The sequence below is a fragment of the Colletes gigas genome, unplaced genomic scaffold, assembly GCF_013123115.1.
Source record: "Colletes gigas isolate AHSC1104 unplaced genomic scaffold, ASM1312311v1 Colletes_gigas_Sc00016, whole genome shotgun sequence".
Classification (NCBI taxonomy): domain Eukaryota; kingdom Metazoa; phylum Arthropoda; class Insecta; order Hymenoptera; family Colletidae; genus Colletes; species Colletes gigas.
In genome coordinates, this window is record NW_025106645.1 from 5,632,236 (window position 1) to 5,650,842 (window position 18,607).

At 37.7% G+C, this 18,607-nt stretch overlaps 2 protein-coding genes across 5 annotated transcripts in view; both read left to right on the forward strand.

The window, feature by feature from the left end:
- LOC122400283 (serine/threonine-protein kinase 25-like) overlaps positions 1–18,607 on the forward strand; it is a 186,159-nt gene that overhangs the window by 115,524 nt on the left and 52,028 nt on the right. For 2 of the 4 annotated variants that reach the window (XM_043401658.1, XM_043401657.1), the window contains one exon: positions 10,122–10,578. The exons of the other annotated variants lie outside the window; for them this stretch is intronic. In XM_043401658.1, the coding sequence (XP_043257593.1) occupies positions 10,288–10,578 (291 nt within the window). In that variant the 5' untranslated portion in view covers positions 10,122–10,287. The remainder of the gene's footprint in view (positions 1–10,121; positions 10,579–18,607) is intronic. 4 annotated transcript variants of the gene reach the window in all.
- The window catches only part of LOC122400280, a 249,626-nt gene that overhangs the window by 76,081 nt on the left and 154,938 nt on the right, over positions 1–18,607 (forward strand). The gene's annotated exons all lie outside the window — the stretch shown is intronic.

Sequence of the window (18,607 nt, forward strand, 5' to 3'; positions counted from 1 at the left end):
ACGAACAAATTTTAAAATTTCTGGTGTCGTAACTTGGTTATTTTTACGAATTCCGAACATTAAAAAGATGTCAAAAGGAAAATCAATTTTATCGTTGCAGATTACTAGAAAACTTTGAGTTCTATATTTTTGCAGAACTTGGTATTCAAAATCTAACCTATTCGATCATTGAACAAAGACACTTTGAGAAAACGAAATGAAATAAAAATCGATTTCATCGAAATTCTCGATCGTAATGTGCCCTCGATCGTGAAAGTAGGCATTGCAACCATTTTTTGGTGCTCGATGGATTCACAGTCCGCGTTGCGCTAATCGGAAACGCGTTTTCTCTTTTCCTAGGAACCCCGGAGTGATTCCTCTCCCGATTCGAAGCTCGCGCCGTAAAAAGGCAGCTTTTCCAGGGGTCCGGCCGATCCCACGGCGCGTTGTATCCTAATAAAGCCACGCTTTCGTATCCGCCTACGCGTCACGATTAACAATTAATGGTCGCCTAACGAATGCCAAGCCGGCCAGGAAAGCGCGTGCATCGCCCGAACGCACGTGCAGCCTGTCGAGGCCCAATTATTCCGAGTAACGGACGACCTAGGAACGTGCGACATGCGACAGGCACGCAGCATTTTAAAACAAATCGTGACCATTCTCCCGACGTGACTTTTCTCGCTGCTCGATAACACGACCTTCGGAATCGACGTTTTCGTCGGTCATTCGCGTCCCATCCTGAGCTTTACGCACGATTTTCCCTAGCTTCCAATGTTCCAGACCCGTTAAATTTCTCCCTTGGAAATTAATTCCAAGAAAATTAATGCACGTTCAAGGCTTTTCGTTTTACACGATGTTTATTTGCATCGAGAAACTGAGAAATTTCCTTTCAGTTGGGACCAAATTTATATTACGTATCACTGAAGTCAAATAAATATAGCCATCGAGGGGTTGGTCGAGCGCTTGTGAGAACGCGAGCCCTCTGGTGGCGAGCTTGGGAGGTGACGCCACAGTTCGTACGAACTTATGTCCAAACATGCTTTATTAAAAAGAATCCAAGAAAATTAATGCACGTTCAGGCTTCTCCTTTTACACGATGTTCATTTGCATCGAGAAACTGAGAAATTTCTTTTCAGTTTGGGGTCAAATTTATACTACATACGTGTCACAAGTCAAATAGATAATAAAAGGTAATACGAACTTACGCCCAAAAATGTCTTATTGAAAAGATGCATCATTTTAAAGGTATTTATGATTTATCGTGACGGTTATAAGAGATGTTTGAAATTCCTCCCTTCCTTTTTACAAGAAAAGCTTCCATTCGTCGAATTACTGATTATCGAACTTTTTCAAATATTTCGTCCGAATTGAAAATAATAGTAAATGCATTTTGAATACATTGGTAAAATTGTTGAAATTGCTGCGCCAGAAAATCTACTTTTTCTTCTATAACTAAACAAAAAATTGTCTCACTTTTTAAGATGCAAATAAACATTGTATGAAAGGAAATATCTGGAGTAACTCTCGATAATTAATTAGCAAAGAAGACTTCAGTTTCGAAAAATTTGACTACCCAGTCCTTTTAAGGACCGCTTTAAGCTTGCAAAGAAAACGCTCTAAATATGAAAACAGTCCAAAATAAAATATTTTTCGACGTTCTGAACGCATGTGCAATCAGAGACAGAAACATAGAAACCCTTCCTCGAGAGTATTAAGGCACGTTTTCACGCGACAGTAAAACTCCCCTACATTTGTTACCACTACACCGTGACACGTGTGCAATGCAATGTCGCGACACTGGGTGACACCAGGACGCGACAATGCCAATTTTTAGGTTTCCACGAGCGATCAAAGTCGACCGTCTCGTGTCACGCGAGTGAAAAGCCACGACTCTTGGTGCCACGTGGAAACGTATGTACGTGGGGGGATCGCGCTTCAAACTGTCAAACTCTGGTGCTTTCCCGTGGCGTTTTCTTGCCGGGTAATCGCCGTAGACGTCTTCCTCAATTTCGCTGGATGATTAATTCAAAGCAAATCGCGCGGTTATCCCCGCCTCGCGGACGCTCGATGCATTCTTCCTTTGTGCACCTTTCTCGCGCGTGGTCCCACGTTTTCACTGTTCACGGCGGGGACAAAGGCCAGATTTCGCGACGTTGACCGAAAACGAGAGTTCCTCCTCGCCGTAGCTCCTCGAGCCGGCGAAACAATGCGAAAGTAATTAAGGCACAAGATTCTTGTCGAACGTTCTTGCCCGCTCGGTGCTCGCGGCACGACGAGAAGTTCAAAGTCGTTTCCGTCTGGACAAGGAATCCGGGTGTCGCGGACCGGCGTGCATTCGTTTAAAACTTTCAATTTATCAGCTTGCGGCACCGGGCGTAAACTGTTTCGCCCCCTTAAATAGCACCGCGGAACTTTCCGAAGTTTGTTTCTGCGCGTGGTTTATTCGAAAGTCTTTTTCTGCGTCGTTAATAACGCCGAAATTAAGAATGTTTGGAATACTTTGCGTAATTCGAGCGCGTTACGTAACTTCCCAGACACGAAGCAATTACCTAAGAGCGGTTCAGTTCGATGCACCTGTGGCGGCTTGTTGTAGGAGGGAAGTGAAAGACAAGGGGAAAGGAGCGAGGAACGTTCATTGTGTCAAAAAAACAATTATAAACGTACAAAGGGGTACGATAAATCTAAACGTGTAAACGACTGTCTTGTAACTGGGAATACGATTTAGACTAATGGTTCAGCATAGTTTTAAAAATAATTATTACTAAGTTACGTATAGAGAAGGGTGAGATACCAACCTACACATTATCGAGAAATTCTCATACATCTTTTATAAATAAATCTCACATTAGCTTATAATTCTAGTTATAATTGTGTGTTACTTAGATGACTTGAATTCGTTGCAACCACCAGTACTTCGAGTCGAGTACTTGTGAGAGAGGTACAGGTTGATCGTGCCCCTCTATTGACGAGTGCAAAAGGTAAAACACACCCACGTTGCGTTGTGATATTCGTCTGACCATAGTCGACCGTTTCTACTGCCGCGCGTGGGTTGCACTGGAAACGAGCCTAATACACGAGCGATCGATAACGGTGTTTCTTTCGTGGAAGAGGGCTGGACGTATACGGTAAATTTAATAAAGCTATACAGGTGCTCCTAAGTAAACAATGTTTATGATATATCTGTTCACAAAAGTTTCGAGATTTAAGAAATTGGAGAACTTCGTATCTCGATGAAAAAGTAGGAAATATCTGATCACTGTGCTTTGTGTCCCCCAGAAAACTGTGCAACTTTTGTTTAAAACGTTCTTTGATACAACAAATACTTTATAAGCTATTTAATCTTGAGAATAATTAAATTTTCAACTCTTATTCCTTTTACCTATCAAGGAGAAGAATGAACGTTTAGTAGAGTACAGTAGACTCATTTAATATATTTTCAGACTAATTGTAATTTCCTTCAATGCTTCTAACGTCCTTAATATTCACAATTCTGCTTTTCTTTGCTTTTATTTTTAACGTCGTGTCCATGCTCAATATTATCTTCCCTTTTTGTTTACCCTTTCTATTCTTTTCTCTTGCATATACAAATATAACCGTTTATAATAACGAAGGAAAATAAGAATCTCGAGAACAAGCCTCTTCTGTAAACATGAAATCATTATACATTTCATACGATTCAACTTTCAAGTTTTTCTTACTCTATGCGTACAAAAATTCTCGTTTATGCCAAAATGGAGATCCCATTTTATCCTGCAATTTACATATGGACTTAGTTTATTTCAATCAATTCTAGCCTTTCATACAGGAAAAGATTCTAAACTATAAAATTGAAATTATAAATACACGTGTTGCTTAAATAACGCTGAGTTAACAAGATTTACAACAGAAATTGTTTAAATCCACAAAAGATAGCGTCGCCACGAATATTTTAGTTTCCAAAACGAAAAGAACGGATTTAGTAATTTTAATTGCACAAGAACCGATTAAAAGAAAGAAAACGAAACTGTAACGAATGGCGTGGGGTTCTTGCGACTGTGAAACGCGAATAAAAGAACAACGATCGCGATCGTTTCTTTCTCCTCGAGCGAGGATTAACTCGAGACCAGAGTTAATCGCCGTTTGGCTCGGTGATTTAGAGCCGTGACGAGGCATCGATAGTGCAGCGAACTCGATCTTCTACGCATGCTTCCGCCGGAAGCTGCCGCCCTGAAAATTGTTCGAGCGTGTCCGATCGGTTGCGTGATCACGGGCGACACGACGCGTCTATTCTCCCGTCCCGATCGACGATTTCTTTCGTTCGATTACTCCTCGGGTGTCTGATATGAGCCACAGACACAACGGTGTCTGGTATAATAATTTTTTACAACCGTCGTTCCAACGACTCTCCAGATAATAATTGTAAAATGTCTGGGCTTATTGTACAACAGTGGTGCACGATCTTCCTCGCTGCTAAATAAAATAACGTCGAATATATCACGATACTTTCAGATAGATCTCTTTGGTACGAAGATAATAATAAAAACATTAATTACAGCATCGTGTACGTTATTAATCGTGATTTAAGTATGTAATCAATTAATTTTGCCTTTATCAGAGAAGATACGTTATGTAACATTAGAAGTAATGAATTATTAGCAAAATCAAAAAGATAGAAGAGGTAAACATCATTATCTATGGACAAATTTTGCTTAGAATTGAATCATATTAGGCCTGCTTCTTGCAATTAAATTTTGTATATTTTATTAAAAACTCTATCTTGTACAAAGTTATGCTAGTTGCGATGTCAACCCTCGAAGTAGGAGTAGAATAATTTGTTCAATATTCAAACCATGAAAACCTGAATATGTCTATGTTATTGTAAATAAATAATTGCCCAAAACAAATGCATGTTTCATTAAATAGGGCCTCTTATTTTAGAAAAATAGAATATATTAATATTAAAAAAATACTATCACGTTTAATCCAACGTATGGTCCTTGCTTTATCTAGTTCGTGACTTTCAAAAATTTTCCAACGATCCTGAGGAACGAACGTCAATATTCCGTTTGAGTATTTTTGAAATTTTGCAATGATGATCCATATCACCCAGTCTTTCGTACGAACTCTGCTGACCATTACTCGAACAATCTACGAAACAGATCGGTAGCAAATAACGTTGATAGATCGAGAACACGGTACGACTCATTACGTTGAATATTCATCAAGACGAAACCTCTTTGCTCAATGAATTTAAATCGTCGAGTCTAGAGAAAGAGCCAGGGAACGAGTGGGCGAGGATCGTGATTTAGAGACGAATTTGTCCCTTCCCCGAAGCGATCCGCGATAGATCAGGAATACCGATCTCGAACCGGCACGGATTCGATTCGTGATTTTTAAATCGACGACTCTCTCTTTTCGCTGGCCACGTTTAGGCGTCCTTTCCAAGATCGATATTCGGTTCACGTGCCAGTGCAAATAGAAATTCAATCGGATCGCGCCTGCACCGAATCTTGCCCTCGACTGACCCAGATTATTATCTTACCCGGCGTTCCTATTTTCGTTCGGTCGATCGTGTTGTGTTTGGCACTGAACTTGCACCGTTTTAATTAAACATCGACCACTTTAACGTCCAAGAACCCCCGATTGTACGGGCGAAAATTGTCGGAACGGTTTTCTAGGGGCCGCGATTGATCGAAAATCGCGATTACAAATGGCCACGTGTGCTGGTAACGAAACGAACGCTCGTAAAATCAGGTCGCGGTTGGCAATATGTATTTAGGAACGAGGCTTTAAGGTGGTATAATTTATGAAAACTGTATGACGATTTGAGGATTTTTCTTTTTGGTTTTAATTTTATCGCAAAATGGCCCTTTTCTCGTACTTTCTGGGCCTTTTTTTGGCATTTTAGTCCAAGGATTCCAAGTCCCGTGTGGAGTTTGGAGGTTCCTTAGTGACCATATCCTAATTTATCAAGTAAAAATGTCTCGAAGGCATAATCCTCAAAAAATGGCGGAGAAATCACGTATAATTTATGAAAACTGTATAACGATTTGAGGATTTTTCTTTTTGGTTTTAATTTTATCGCAAGATGGCCCTTTTCTCGTACTTTCTGGGCCTTTTTTTGGCATTTTAGTCCAAGGATTCCAAGTCCCGTGTGGAGTTTGGAGGTTCCTTAATGACCGTATCCTAATCTATCAAGTAAAAATGTCTCGAAGGCCTAATCCTCAAAAAATGGCGGAGAAATCACGTATAATTTATGAAAACTGTATGACGATTTGAGGATTTTTCTTTTTGGTTTTAATTTTATCGCAAGATGGCCCTTTTCTCGTACTTTCTGGGCCTTTTTTTGGCATTTTAGTCCAAGGATTCCAAGTCCCGTGTGGAGTTTGGAGGTTCCTTAGTGACCATATCCTAATTTATCAAGTAAAAATGTCTCGAAGGCCTAATCCTCAAAAAATGGCGGAGAAATCACGTATAATTTATGAAAACTGTATAACGATTTGAGGATTTTTCTTTTTGGTTTTAATTTTATCGCAAGATGGCCCTTTTCTCGTACTTTCTGGGCCTTTTTTTGGCATTTTAGTCCAAGGATTCCAAGTCCCGTGTGGAGTTTGGAGGTTCCTTAGTGACCATATCCTAATTTATCAAGTAAAAATGTCTCGAAGGCATAATCCTCAAAAAATGGCGGAGAAATCACGTATAATTTATGAAAACTGTATAACGATTTGAGGATTTTTCTTTTTGGTTTTAATTTTATCGCAAGATGGCCATTTTCTCGTACTTTCTGGGCCTTTTTTTGGCATTTTAGTCCAAGGATTCCAAGTCCCGTGTGGAGTTTGGAGGTTCCTTAATGACCGTATCCTAATCTATCAAGTAAAAATGTCTCGAAGGCCTAATCCTCAAAAAATGGCGGAGAAATCACGTATAATTTATGAAAACTGTATAACGATTTGAGGATTTTTCTTTTTGGTTTCAATTTTATCGCAAGATGGTCCTTTTCTGGTACTTTCTGGGCCTTTTTTTTTGGCATTTTAGTCCAAGGATTCCAAGTCCCGTGTGGAGTTTGGAGGTTCCTTAATGACCGTATCCTAATCTATCAAGTAAAAATGTCTCGAAGGCCTAACCCTCAAAAAATGGCGGAGAAATCACGTATAATTTATGAAAACTGTATAACGATTTGAGGATTTTTCTTTTTGGTTTTAATTTTATCGCAAGATGGCCATTTTCTCGTACTTTCTGGGCCTTTTTTTGGCATTTTAGTCCAAGGATTCCAAGTCCCGTGTGGAGTTTGGAGGTTCCTTAATGACCGTATCCTAATCTATCAAGTAAAAATGTCTCGAAGGCCTAATCCTCAAAAATGGCGGCGAAATCACGTCCTTATCGTAAACACCTCGGTTACTGGTAAAAGGGAAGAGGGCAAAGGGTTTGAGAACAGCGTGGCCGTTGCACAGGGCCGGGAACTTGTGGCAAAGGGCGCTGGATTTGAGAAAAAAAGCGAGTACAAGAAGAGTCTACGAAAATGGTCCAAGATGAGAGGCGGTGTTCCGAGTGGATGGCCGCCTCAATTTTCCTCTTTCTTTGGCGTCCATAGACCGAGAAACCGACCTTCTTGAATCGCTCGAAAGTACTTCCGTGCTCGAAGTCTGGCTTTAGGGATCGCTTTTCAGAGATTCCTAGTCGAGACGTTGAGCGACGTGTCCTGGAAACGCGTCAAACTTCGTGGAAAGCGTTGCTTCGTCGTAAAAGAAGTTTGCACCGGAAAGGAATGGATGCAGAGTTAGGATGTCGACTCCATTTGTCGACGTAGATACGATAAAAGTGTAGGAAAATTAGTTTTGGGAAGACGAACGACACTGTTGCGTTACAAAATCGTCCCCACTGATTTTCATTTATTGTAAATTAATTTTAGAATTGAATTGTACACGATCGTTGACACAAATTGTAAATTAGGTACTGTATTTACTTCTAACTCTTTAAGATGAAAAAATTGTTTGTACTTCGGTAAAAAGAATGTAATTTCATTCGAAAACTGAAATATTTACATAATTATAGCAATAATTATTATTCATAATATTTCGTTACTTTTTATCTATTTCTATACAACATTTTATTACATAAAATCTGAAATTATCAATTACCTTATCTTATCGATTTGACACAATATACTTTGAACTTCAAGGGACTAAAACCTAAAAGATCTTTTATTTTTAATTGTCAATTCTGATAATATGCTTCTTTAGTTTGTAAACCATTTATTTAACTGTTATTTTGATCAATTAACAAACGAAATTGGTTTTTCATAAAATTGTACTTTTCATCCATTTTGATCTATCGTCTCAGGATCCAAATAAACAAATTTAATGAACCTTTTTATGGTGAATACTAAAAAGTCACTAAACACCCTAACTGAAGGAATTTAAAAAAGAAAATAAATGAAGTTTTGAGAGATACCTTGCGATCCCCATGGCGAATTGCCTTTAAAAAATCGTTTCGTGGAAAATTGAATGGTCAGAGAAGCCGGAATAGGTCTGTTTTTACATCACGCGGAACGTTTAATTAATGATCGATCGGTAGCGTGGAAAATGCGAAAACGCTGCGAGGAAGTTGGTAAAAATAGACGAACCGATATCGATGATAATCCGGGTCACGCGAGAACGAGATTGATCGGGCGAAACCGCGATCGAATCGAAATTCAACGCACGATAGAACTCGACGTAGCTTGTAGGTCGAGCCTACAGGGTGAACTACCATGTAAGCCGTGTTCGACTCGATAGTAATCGCGTGACTGTTTCTTCCACGAATACCGTACCAAACGCAGAGACACCCACGCTCGTCCGTTCGCGTCTCGGGTCGTTATCGTCACATCCTGATCACCAGGAAAGAACCGGAATACGGTGGAACATCGCACAGTAGGGTATTTGCATCCAAAAAGCGAGGAAAAAACATCAAATGACTAAAATCCTATATTTACTTCATATTTTTTTATTACATACAGTCAGTCTATGAGATAAAATAATAGAAAAAAAAAATTAAACAAAATTGACAACTAACAATATTAATTATGACAAAGCAAAACTATTCTTTCTCATTATTCTTAAAATTGAGGTTCAATTTCATCTTCTGAGAATTTATTCGGATAAAATGGTTTCTTTTTTCCTTTATTTTTGTCCTTGTGCTCGTCGTTGGAGGAGTGAGTGCATGTTCTTAATTTAAAAATTAAAAGAATAATCAATAATGCATATTGCAAGATGTTGAAATATGTATTTATATTTTATTAGAACATGCAACTTTAAATGTCCATAACATTATTAAAAATTAAATATAAATTAATTAATATTTTTAATAATTAATTAATATTTTTAATAATTAATTAATTTATATTTTATTAGAATATGCAACTTTAAATGTCCATAACATTTTCAAAAATTAAGGGGGTCTTCTACTGTAAAACACGTTTTTTTATGTTCTCTTTGGTATTTTCTTATAATGAAACTATATAGTTAAACCGAGCAATACGTATACCTTCGTTAATTTTAAGAGTTCGATGATATGCTTCTGCACATATATTTCTAAAACTATATTCTTGGTCTGCCCGTTTCTAACAAATTTTTGAAGGCCTCTCACGCTGGTTCCTATTATAGTAATTAATTTTTTTTTGTTATTAATTTTTGTACGAAATTTTTACAAAGAGTAGCTCAAGAATTATACTTTCGAAAACATTAATCATTCATAGTTACGCCCAAAAAATTCTTGAAAATTGCTGTTATTTTCGGCCATGACAGTAGTTTCTCCCCTGAAAGTTCGTACAAGGAATGGTCACGAAAATAAATGTAAAAATATGTTGATTTCAATATATGTACTGTAAGACTCGATGACGAGTATCCTCAAACTTGATACCAAGAACTCGTATACACCAAGGGATAGAGATTCAAAAACATAAATATACCCGACCTCTGCGACAAGCGACGAGCCAGTACCGAGAACGAATCCTGGTGGGGATAGCAGCCCAGCGAATTTCCAGGGTACCCACTGTGCGTCGATCCTACGGTTCCCAGAGTCCTTCGCGATTAGCTCCGGATGATTTCACGCGACGACGTGCTCCTCGTTCCGCGATTCCACGAGCCCGGTCGAAGAAAAGATACGAAACGAGAATCTACCTTCAGAGTATCGAGGACGGGGACAAGGAGGAAGCGCGTCGAAGTCGACCCCAAATGCGCCGCAGGGAGAAGAAGGAAGTGCAGCAGCAAGCCGCGACCGCGGAACGTTGTTGACGTAGTCGAGATCGAGCAGCGCGGATTTGACGTAAGTGCGAGAAGCCGCAGACGAAAAATGCGAAACGGCGGTCAGCCGCAGCAGACGGCGGTAATGGCGCCGCCGCACCTAAACGGGTCCGCGCAATTCGTTTCCGGCGGTTACGTCGGCTACGTGCCGCGCCAGCCCTGGGGGCAATTCCAAGGCCCGCAGCATCCCAGGAACACGGCCAGGCCTCTGTCGCATCCGCCGCCGCCACCACCCTCCAGAAGGGAAAGTCAAAGACCCTCTGACATCGGCCCCGCCAACCCTAAAAGCACATCTCTTCCGCATACTAGGCCAGGGACGCACAGGAGCACCACCCCCTCGGTGAGTTCAGTTGAAATTCTCTGCCACCTTTCGCTCTTTCCCCTATTCCCCACACACACACACACGTTTTAACGCAACCGCGAGGAGTATTCGTTACAACCGGAGCTCGTCGAACAGAGCGAATACAAATTTCACTTGGACACTTGATTGATCTCTTTTTTACGCGGTAGAGCAATTTGGGGTGTACTCTGTAGAGCCTGGTGAAGCATGAAAGACGATGCTTTGTGAAAAACTCTTGACTTATTATCGATTAACCTTACTAACTTTAGAAAGGTATTCTTAAAAGTAACCTATTCCCCACGTGAAATTATTTAATAATTTAATAATAGTACATGATGAATGTGTATCGGTTTGTCGGAACCCAGTGTTCGGCCATCTCTGGGAAAAATTTTAATGGGAGATTCTAGAGATCAAAATAAGACGAAAATCAAGAATACCAATTTGTTGATGCACGCTTCGTTAAAAAGTTATTAACAATTAAATCCAAAAATTTCAAATCGTTCTGGAAAAATTATTTTCGGTTGAGGGGGTCAATTTCAATCATTTTTGGTGAATAGTCATACCCTCGAAATCCTACCCACTTTCTAGAAAAAAATTCGAGAAGGTGTGAAATTTTTCGACGGAAAAAAAGAATTTCAAATCGTTTTGGAAAAATTATTCTCGATTGCGGGGGTCAATTACAATCATTTTTGGTGAATAGACATACCCTCGAAATCCTACCCACTTTCTAGAAAAAAATTCGAGAAGGTGTGAAATTTTTCGACGGAAAAAGAAAATTTCAAATCGTTTTGGAAAAATTATTCTCGGTTGCAAGGATCAATTATAATCATTTTTGGTGAATAGACATACCCCCGAAATCTTGCGCATTTTCGAGAAAAAAATTCAGTACAGGCGGAACTTTAAACGTCAATAACTTTTTAACAAAGCCTCCATCAACAAATTGATATTCTTGATTTTGGTCGTATTTTGGCCTCTAGAATCTCCCATTAAAATTTTTCCCTAGGGTGGCCGAACACCCTGTACATTGGTAACGGTGAAGTAACAAATGAAATACAAGAGACAAAAAATCCACGGAAAATACAAATCCTGGAGGGGATTTGAAAGCTAACCAAGGGATTACGACTGTGACGTTCGTAGCAATTTTGAGATCCTCGTGGGAAGGAGGTGGTTGTCTAAATCTCCTCGAATACATATGAAATATACACTATGTCCCACTTAACGCCTTAAATATCAGCTGTTAATGGTACAAACACACTTTGAAAGAGACAAATATTTGGTTTCAAAACGATATTATGATTCGCAAAAATTTGCCCCAAAGTAACCTTTTTCCGGTATTTTAGAATCAAACGATATGTATTCCTATTGCTACGGTGTTACAGTCGATGTCAGAAATACAACGGTATATAGCAATATGTCCTCCAAATAGCCTCGTGTACGAACAATTTAAGAATACATGAAAAAGCGTAAAAGCAACGACACCCAGTCACAATAGAGAAACAATTAGCGAGCATTTATTCTAGGAAACGCTTAAAATGGTATCCATTGACGTCAGTGCATTTCTGTAGATGATAAATAAAAAATCCCTGGTCCTTTTTATAGTCTCTTTGCTAATACTAGTATGTGTAGTTTTAAAACATTCATATTTATACTAAATGTAGAAACATCTTTATAAATAACTGGTTTTCACGTTGATCGAGTCGAGTATTTGCGCTACTTTCGATTCGATCGAAAAAATTTTTTATTTAACCTTAATCGTATCGAGGTGTGATTTGGGTCACTCATCAAGTTTGAGTAACTGCAAGATCTATAAGTATATTTGTACACTGATGATATTTTACTTATAGACGCCTAAATATGTGACTGACAGCACGATTAGGGTTAAGTTTTCATAAGCTATAACTGCATTGTGAACTGAATATCTGTCAAGCAGGTACAATTTTTTTTAATAACTCTGATAATTCAGTAGAGATACAATTTGCATATTCTTGCCCATTTAAGGTGTACTGCTCCATATATCGTCGAAACTATTTTATATCTGCAACGAATCGATAGTGCATATTTACGCGTATTTAATATCTCGAAGAAGCTTTTCGTTTCGTTGTAATTGTTACAATGTCGAGAATAATATGATTCTAAAAGTCAGTAAACGTAGTTTCTAGTGCAAAGAAATATGGAACGAACGGAATTTGCGACGTCGAGAATGACATGTAATTTGTTGACAACATCTGGAGAACGTTTGCCATTCCAGCTAAAATAATAATTTCTGACTGTTCTCCAATAATAGAATTAGGTCGTTTCCTTTCGAACGAATCGTTGGATCAGTTGGTGAAAAGTCTTTTCATGTAAAATCGGTATAATTATACTGCGTTTCTTTCTGCTATCATAAATTAGTTGCACAAAAATGATTTAATTTTTAATAATAATGAAACAGATCTGATCGTTATAAGCCTTCGCCAAAAATGGGAAAGAATAAATTGTATTTGGAATTCTATCTAAAACAAGTTTTGTCTATCGTAACATTTGCCCCTTTGACATTTCGAGTTTCCTCTATAAACAAAAAATTACATTCGTTTCGAAGTATCAGGATTTCGATTAAGAGTTGCTCGAATTCCTGCCAGACAGTGCGTATCAGCACGTACTTATTTTCACCTAACTGCATTTTATGTATATGATAATGTCTGTATCCCGTACGAATGAATGAAAGATAACCATCTCGAATAAACCGAATAGGATTTAAAATAGTTGATTATGAGAAATATAATTTAATCTCTTAGGTTTCAGACGCAATAGTTCCGATTTAAGCGGACAATGATCACGATCGAAGCTAAGAATTTAACGTTCTCGAGCGCAGAAAACCATTCTGTTTATTTAAGAGTTTATTTTTAAGAAAAACTCTTAACCTTCATTTGCGAGTAATTATCGATCGTTTCGTTGTAACGATTTCCGTTTAAAGTTCGACGGACGGACGTCTGTTTAAATGTAGGTCGAAAGTTTAAAATCTTCCGTGTAAAAATTCTTGAGCGACGCGTTCGATGGCGAAAGAACGCTGGAAAGCAAACATATTTACTCGTGGCGATCGCGTTGATGGTCACTGAAAGAGCTCAATTAAAAGTTAATTTATCACTCGCGGGCCTTTTCGTTCGACTAGTTTCGACTGCCTTGTCTCGATTGGCCGCGATCGAGAAAAAGTGTGAAGGATAAACAGCAGAGAAAGAGAAAGGCGAGCGAACAGGAATCCTCTTATGCGTCGCGGATATCTAGAAAAGCATGTCGTAGAATACCATATGAGGCTTAAAACCAACCGTGAAGGAATGTCACAAACTCTACCTGGTGTACCGTGCATACCTGACGATCTATTGATATCGTTGTCAAAGTAAAAGGGATTTATTAAATTCACGTTCCCTCAAAACACTGCCGCTGAACGTAACAACTCGTTTATATGTATGTATATCTATAAATATACAGGGTGTCCGGTCAACCCTGGGAAAAAATTTCAGTGGGAGATTCTAGAGGCTAAAAGAAGACAAAAATCAAGGATATTAATTTGTTGATTGAAGCATCGTTAAAAAGTTATTAACGTTTAAAGTTCCACCTCACCTGAATTTTTTTTTCGAAAATGCGTAGGATTTCGGGGGTACGTGTGTTCACCAAAAATAGTTGTATTTGACCCCAGAACCTAGAAATAATTTTTTTAGAACGATTCGAAATTTTTTCTTTTCGCCGAAATATTTCAGCAGCTACTGTCGATTTTTCATAAAACTTCGTTTTTCATTTTTAATAAATTTGGCTCACATTGTACGGAAATTTTATCTAATACTTTCTTATAGGTATCCATGAGCTCTATTTTAGAAAAAAATTTAATTGAAATATATTCATTATTTTGGGAGTTATGGTCGTTTGAAAATTGGACCATTTTTATGGGGTTTTTCTCATTTTGCGGTATCAAGGATCAACTGTTCGAATATTTTTGCAATTTCTGCATATTCTTCACTAAAATACGCGTTGTTTGCTCGTCGAAACATTAAAATCCTCCAATCCGTTCGGAAGTTATGATATTTTAAACGTTTCCATGTAATGTCGAGGAAGCATTTCTGACCAGAATATATATTTTTGGTAAAGAATTTTTTTCTCGAAAGTGCGTAGAATTTCGAGGGTATGACTATTCACCAAAAATAATTGCAATTGAACCCTGCAATCGAAAATAATTTTTTTAGAACGATTTGAAATTTTTCAATTTTGTCAAAAAATTTCACACCTACTCGAATTTTTTTCTCAAAACTGAGTAGGATTTCGGGGGTATGTCTATTGACCAAAAATAATTTCAATTGAATCCTGCAATAGAAAATAATTTTTTTAGAACGATTTGAAATTTTTCAATTTTGTCAAACAATTTCACACCTACTCGAATTTTTTTCTCAAAACTGAGCAGGATTTCGGAGGTATGTTTATTGACCAAAAATAATTGCAATTGAATCTTGCAATCGAAAATAATTTTTTTAGAACGATTTGAAATTTTTAAATTTTGTCAAAAAATTTCACACCTTCTCGAATTTTTTTCTAGAAAGTGGGTAGGATTTCGAGGGTATGTCTACTCACCAAAAATGATTGTAATTGACCCCCACAACCGAAAATAATTTTTTTACAACGATTTGAAATTTTTCAATTTAATTTTCAATAACGGGACAAATAGATGTGGATAGATCGTTTTGTCAAAAATTCTGACCACTGTTTCGAGCAACTCCCCCACCTTGATAAGTAGGAGCATGTTCGTACTGTTTGCTAGTCTGGGATAAAGCCTTGAGATTGACATCGACACGCACGCAGGCCACGAAACGCGGGGAGAATGCGAGATTCGAGCCTGTTCTACCGAGAGAGACCAGTTTTCACCGTGAAGCTTTACTCAACCCTAACCTCAGAGTCCTGCAGGCAACCTGATACACGTCGAGATGCTAGAAAGTGGTCTCGGTGTTACGTTTCGAGCAATTCGATCGAACGCTTCGGAGACGAACGGGCTGAGAACGCGTAAGGAAAAGAAAAAGTCACGAGTAATTTGCGGCGAGAACGAAAAACGATACTTTTTGCTATTTTTTATTTTCAATTTATTTCCGGTTGAAGAAGAAAGGAAAAACGAGAAACGCGTATTTTATTAGGTCGTGCCGATTTAAATTTAACGTTACCTTTGAATTTAACACACTCACTGTCAGATCGATACAATATTCTGCAGGACCAACATTTTTATTTTAGACCATTGTAAACTATATAATTTAAAACTTGTTCCAGCAATTATTTTTGTAACCTTGTTAAAATCCAGAAATTAATTTTTCTAGTTCCATAGTGGAAAATCCTGAAGAATCAAGGTGTTGAAAGAATCTTCTGGTCTAGAGAGTCATTTTCTTTCTATGGGAATTTGTTTCTCTATATCTGTAGATTGTACAGTTCTAAGTTTTTGTACATTTATTTGGTAATGTTTCACGAGTACAAGGTAATATTTTTATCCAAAAGTAACGATCATTGTAGGAGCTACGTATCCTTGTAATAATGTCCTTTCAACGAAGTGTAGCTTTTTGATTCTGGCCATTCTGTTTATTTGAAACGAATAAATCAGTAAGTATTCTAATTAGTATAGATACAGTTATGATTCGAACTTAGAAAAAGTGAAAGTCTTCATGAATAAATAAATTATGGTACTATCAGTTGAAATTACGATTTTTTGTCTTATTTTCATAATATGAATGATATTCAAGGCTGAAGTTTCTTGAAATTTTATATTATATTTATAACCTGGCTTAGTAAATATTTCTCCTAATGAAATAATTTATAAATAACTGTTTTTATTAAATGTAAGTGGGAAATCGTAGGAACTATGAGCACAGTTGATCAAGTAATTAAGGTTCGAGAGGAACTATAAGAATCCACACAAGACTAGCAACGCGAGTGATCATAAATATGTATGTCCTTTGTAAATTAAATCTTATCCAGTGTTTCTTACGTTATATTTGATTTTAAGTCTCGTAAAATCAGTATTAGTATGTGAATTATGTATGTTTTTAATCGCACGAGATGGAGATCTCTTCAATCGGTTGGTAATGTGTTAAATAGTGTGCTTTTTATCTTCATTACAAGTACAAACACGTTAAAAAAAAAAAAGAAGAATGAAACAGTATCTGGTCGAATAATTGTTTTTGATTAAACTGCACGGCGAGGGGTTAGTTATTTCCACTCGTAATGCCAGTCGTGTTGACATTCCTTTTTGCAAGGAAAAAACAACTACAAATTTGTCCGAGAAAATTCTGATTTTAATCTTTGCGTATTCTTGTCCATTTAAAGCGCCATCGATAAAAATTGTGTTGAGAATAAGCATCGCATGCATGTATTTTTAATGAAAATTTGTATTGTGGCGCTGTCGGTCGAGCGCTTGTGAGAGCGCGAGCCCTCTGGTGGCGAGCATAGGAAGCGGACGAATACATACTTAGGTCGAAACTCTGTCGTATTTATTTAGCAAATAAATATTCAACAAATTGGTTCAGTGATTTGGTTTACAAAAGTACTGTTCATATATTTATGTTGACGATCGACTTGACGAAACTATTTTAGATTTCCAATGAACCAGTGGTGCATATTACGCGTTTTATATAAAAAGTATATAAAATAGTATATAAAATTCTGATTTTAATCTTAAAGTTGCCGGGAGCAAAATGTCGAAATAATTAACGAACGCGAAGGGTCGAAGTTCGAAGTTCAAAGTTCGATGTTTCGAGGGTTCAAAGTTCTCCGCGTGGCTCGAACGATTACGGATGGGGAACGGTGGGCGACAATTATAATGGACGGGCATCTTTTCCGAGCGTTTTACAGCGCGTAATTGGAAATCTAGGTTCGACAAAGAGAAGACGTCGACAAAAGAACGTCTTATAGAGATTATCCCGGTGCAGCGAGGAAATACCGGTGTAACAGGATTCTCGAGGACCGTAAGATCTCTCGGGGAGAAGATGGTGTTGTATCTTTTTTCTTCCCTCTTTCGTACGACATCGGTCGAGGCCAGCGCAAGGTCGACCCTCGACGTTGCTGGTTTGTTTCCGTTGGCGTCGAAAAAATTGTCTTCTCCAAAGAGTACGCGTCTCACAGTGCTCGAAAACGACGATTTAAACGCGAAAAATTATATCTCACCCTAAAAGTGCATGAATCCTCGAAAACAAGTTCACGAACGACTATTAAAACTGTGAACATTAATTTTTCTTAATAATTTTTATATTGTATATTTTATGTTAAATGAAAATTGAATTATTTAATTCGAGAAAGAAAAGAAATGTATTTATTATAAATGTTTCATTGCTACATGGTGTTCGGCCAATCCTGGGAAAAATTTTAATGGGGGATCCTAGAGGCCAAAATAAGACGAAAATCAAGAATAGTAATTTTTTAATTGAGACTTTGTTAAAAAGTTATTAATGTTTGAAATTCCGTCCACACTGAATTTTTTTCTCGAAAATGAGCAGGATTTCGAGGGTATGTCTATTCACCAAAAATAATTGTAATTGACCCCCGCAACCGAAAATAATTTTTTCAAAACGATTTGAAATTTTCTTTTTCTGTCGAAAAATTTCACTCCTCGAATTTTTTTCTAGAAAGTGGGTAGGATTTCGGGGGTGTGTCTATTCACCAAAAATGATTGTAATTGATCCTTGCAAACGAAAATAATTTTTCCAGAACGATTTGAAATTTTTCAATTTCGCCGAAAAATTTGTCCATCTTGACAAAATGAAATCATTGTAATATCATTATTTCCTAAAAACGGTGAGTTTCCAAGTAAAAAGTAACCTGTTTAAGCACTTTCTAGGGTTAAATAACGTTCAAAACGAAAATCCTCGAGGATTTGCAAACTCATCCAAAGTAAAATGATCGAAGATGGTGAAAAATTGGACTTTTTCGCGTCTAAATCGTCCAATTCCAGTTTCACGTTAAAACCCGAGGATCGAGCGAATTTCAGAAACTCTCGTCGTGCTTTTACTTTGTTTTTAAGTTTGTTATTTTT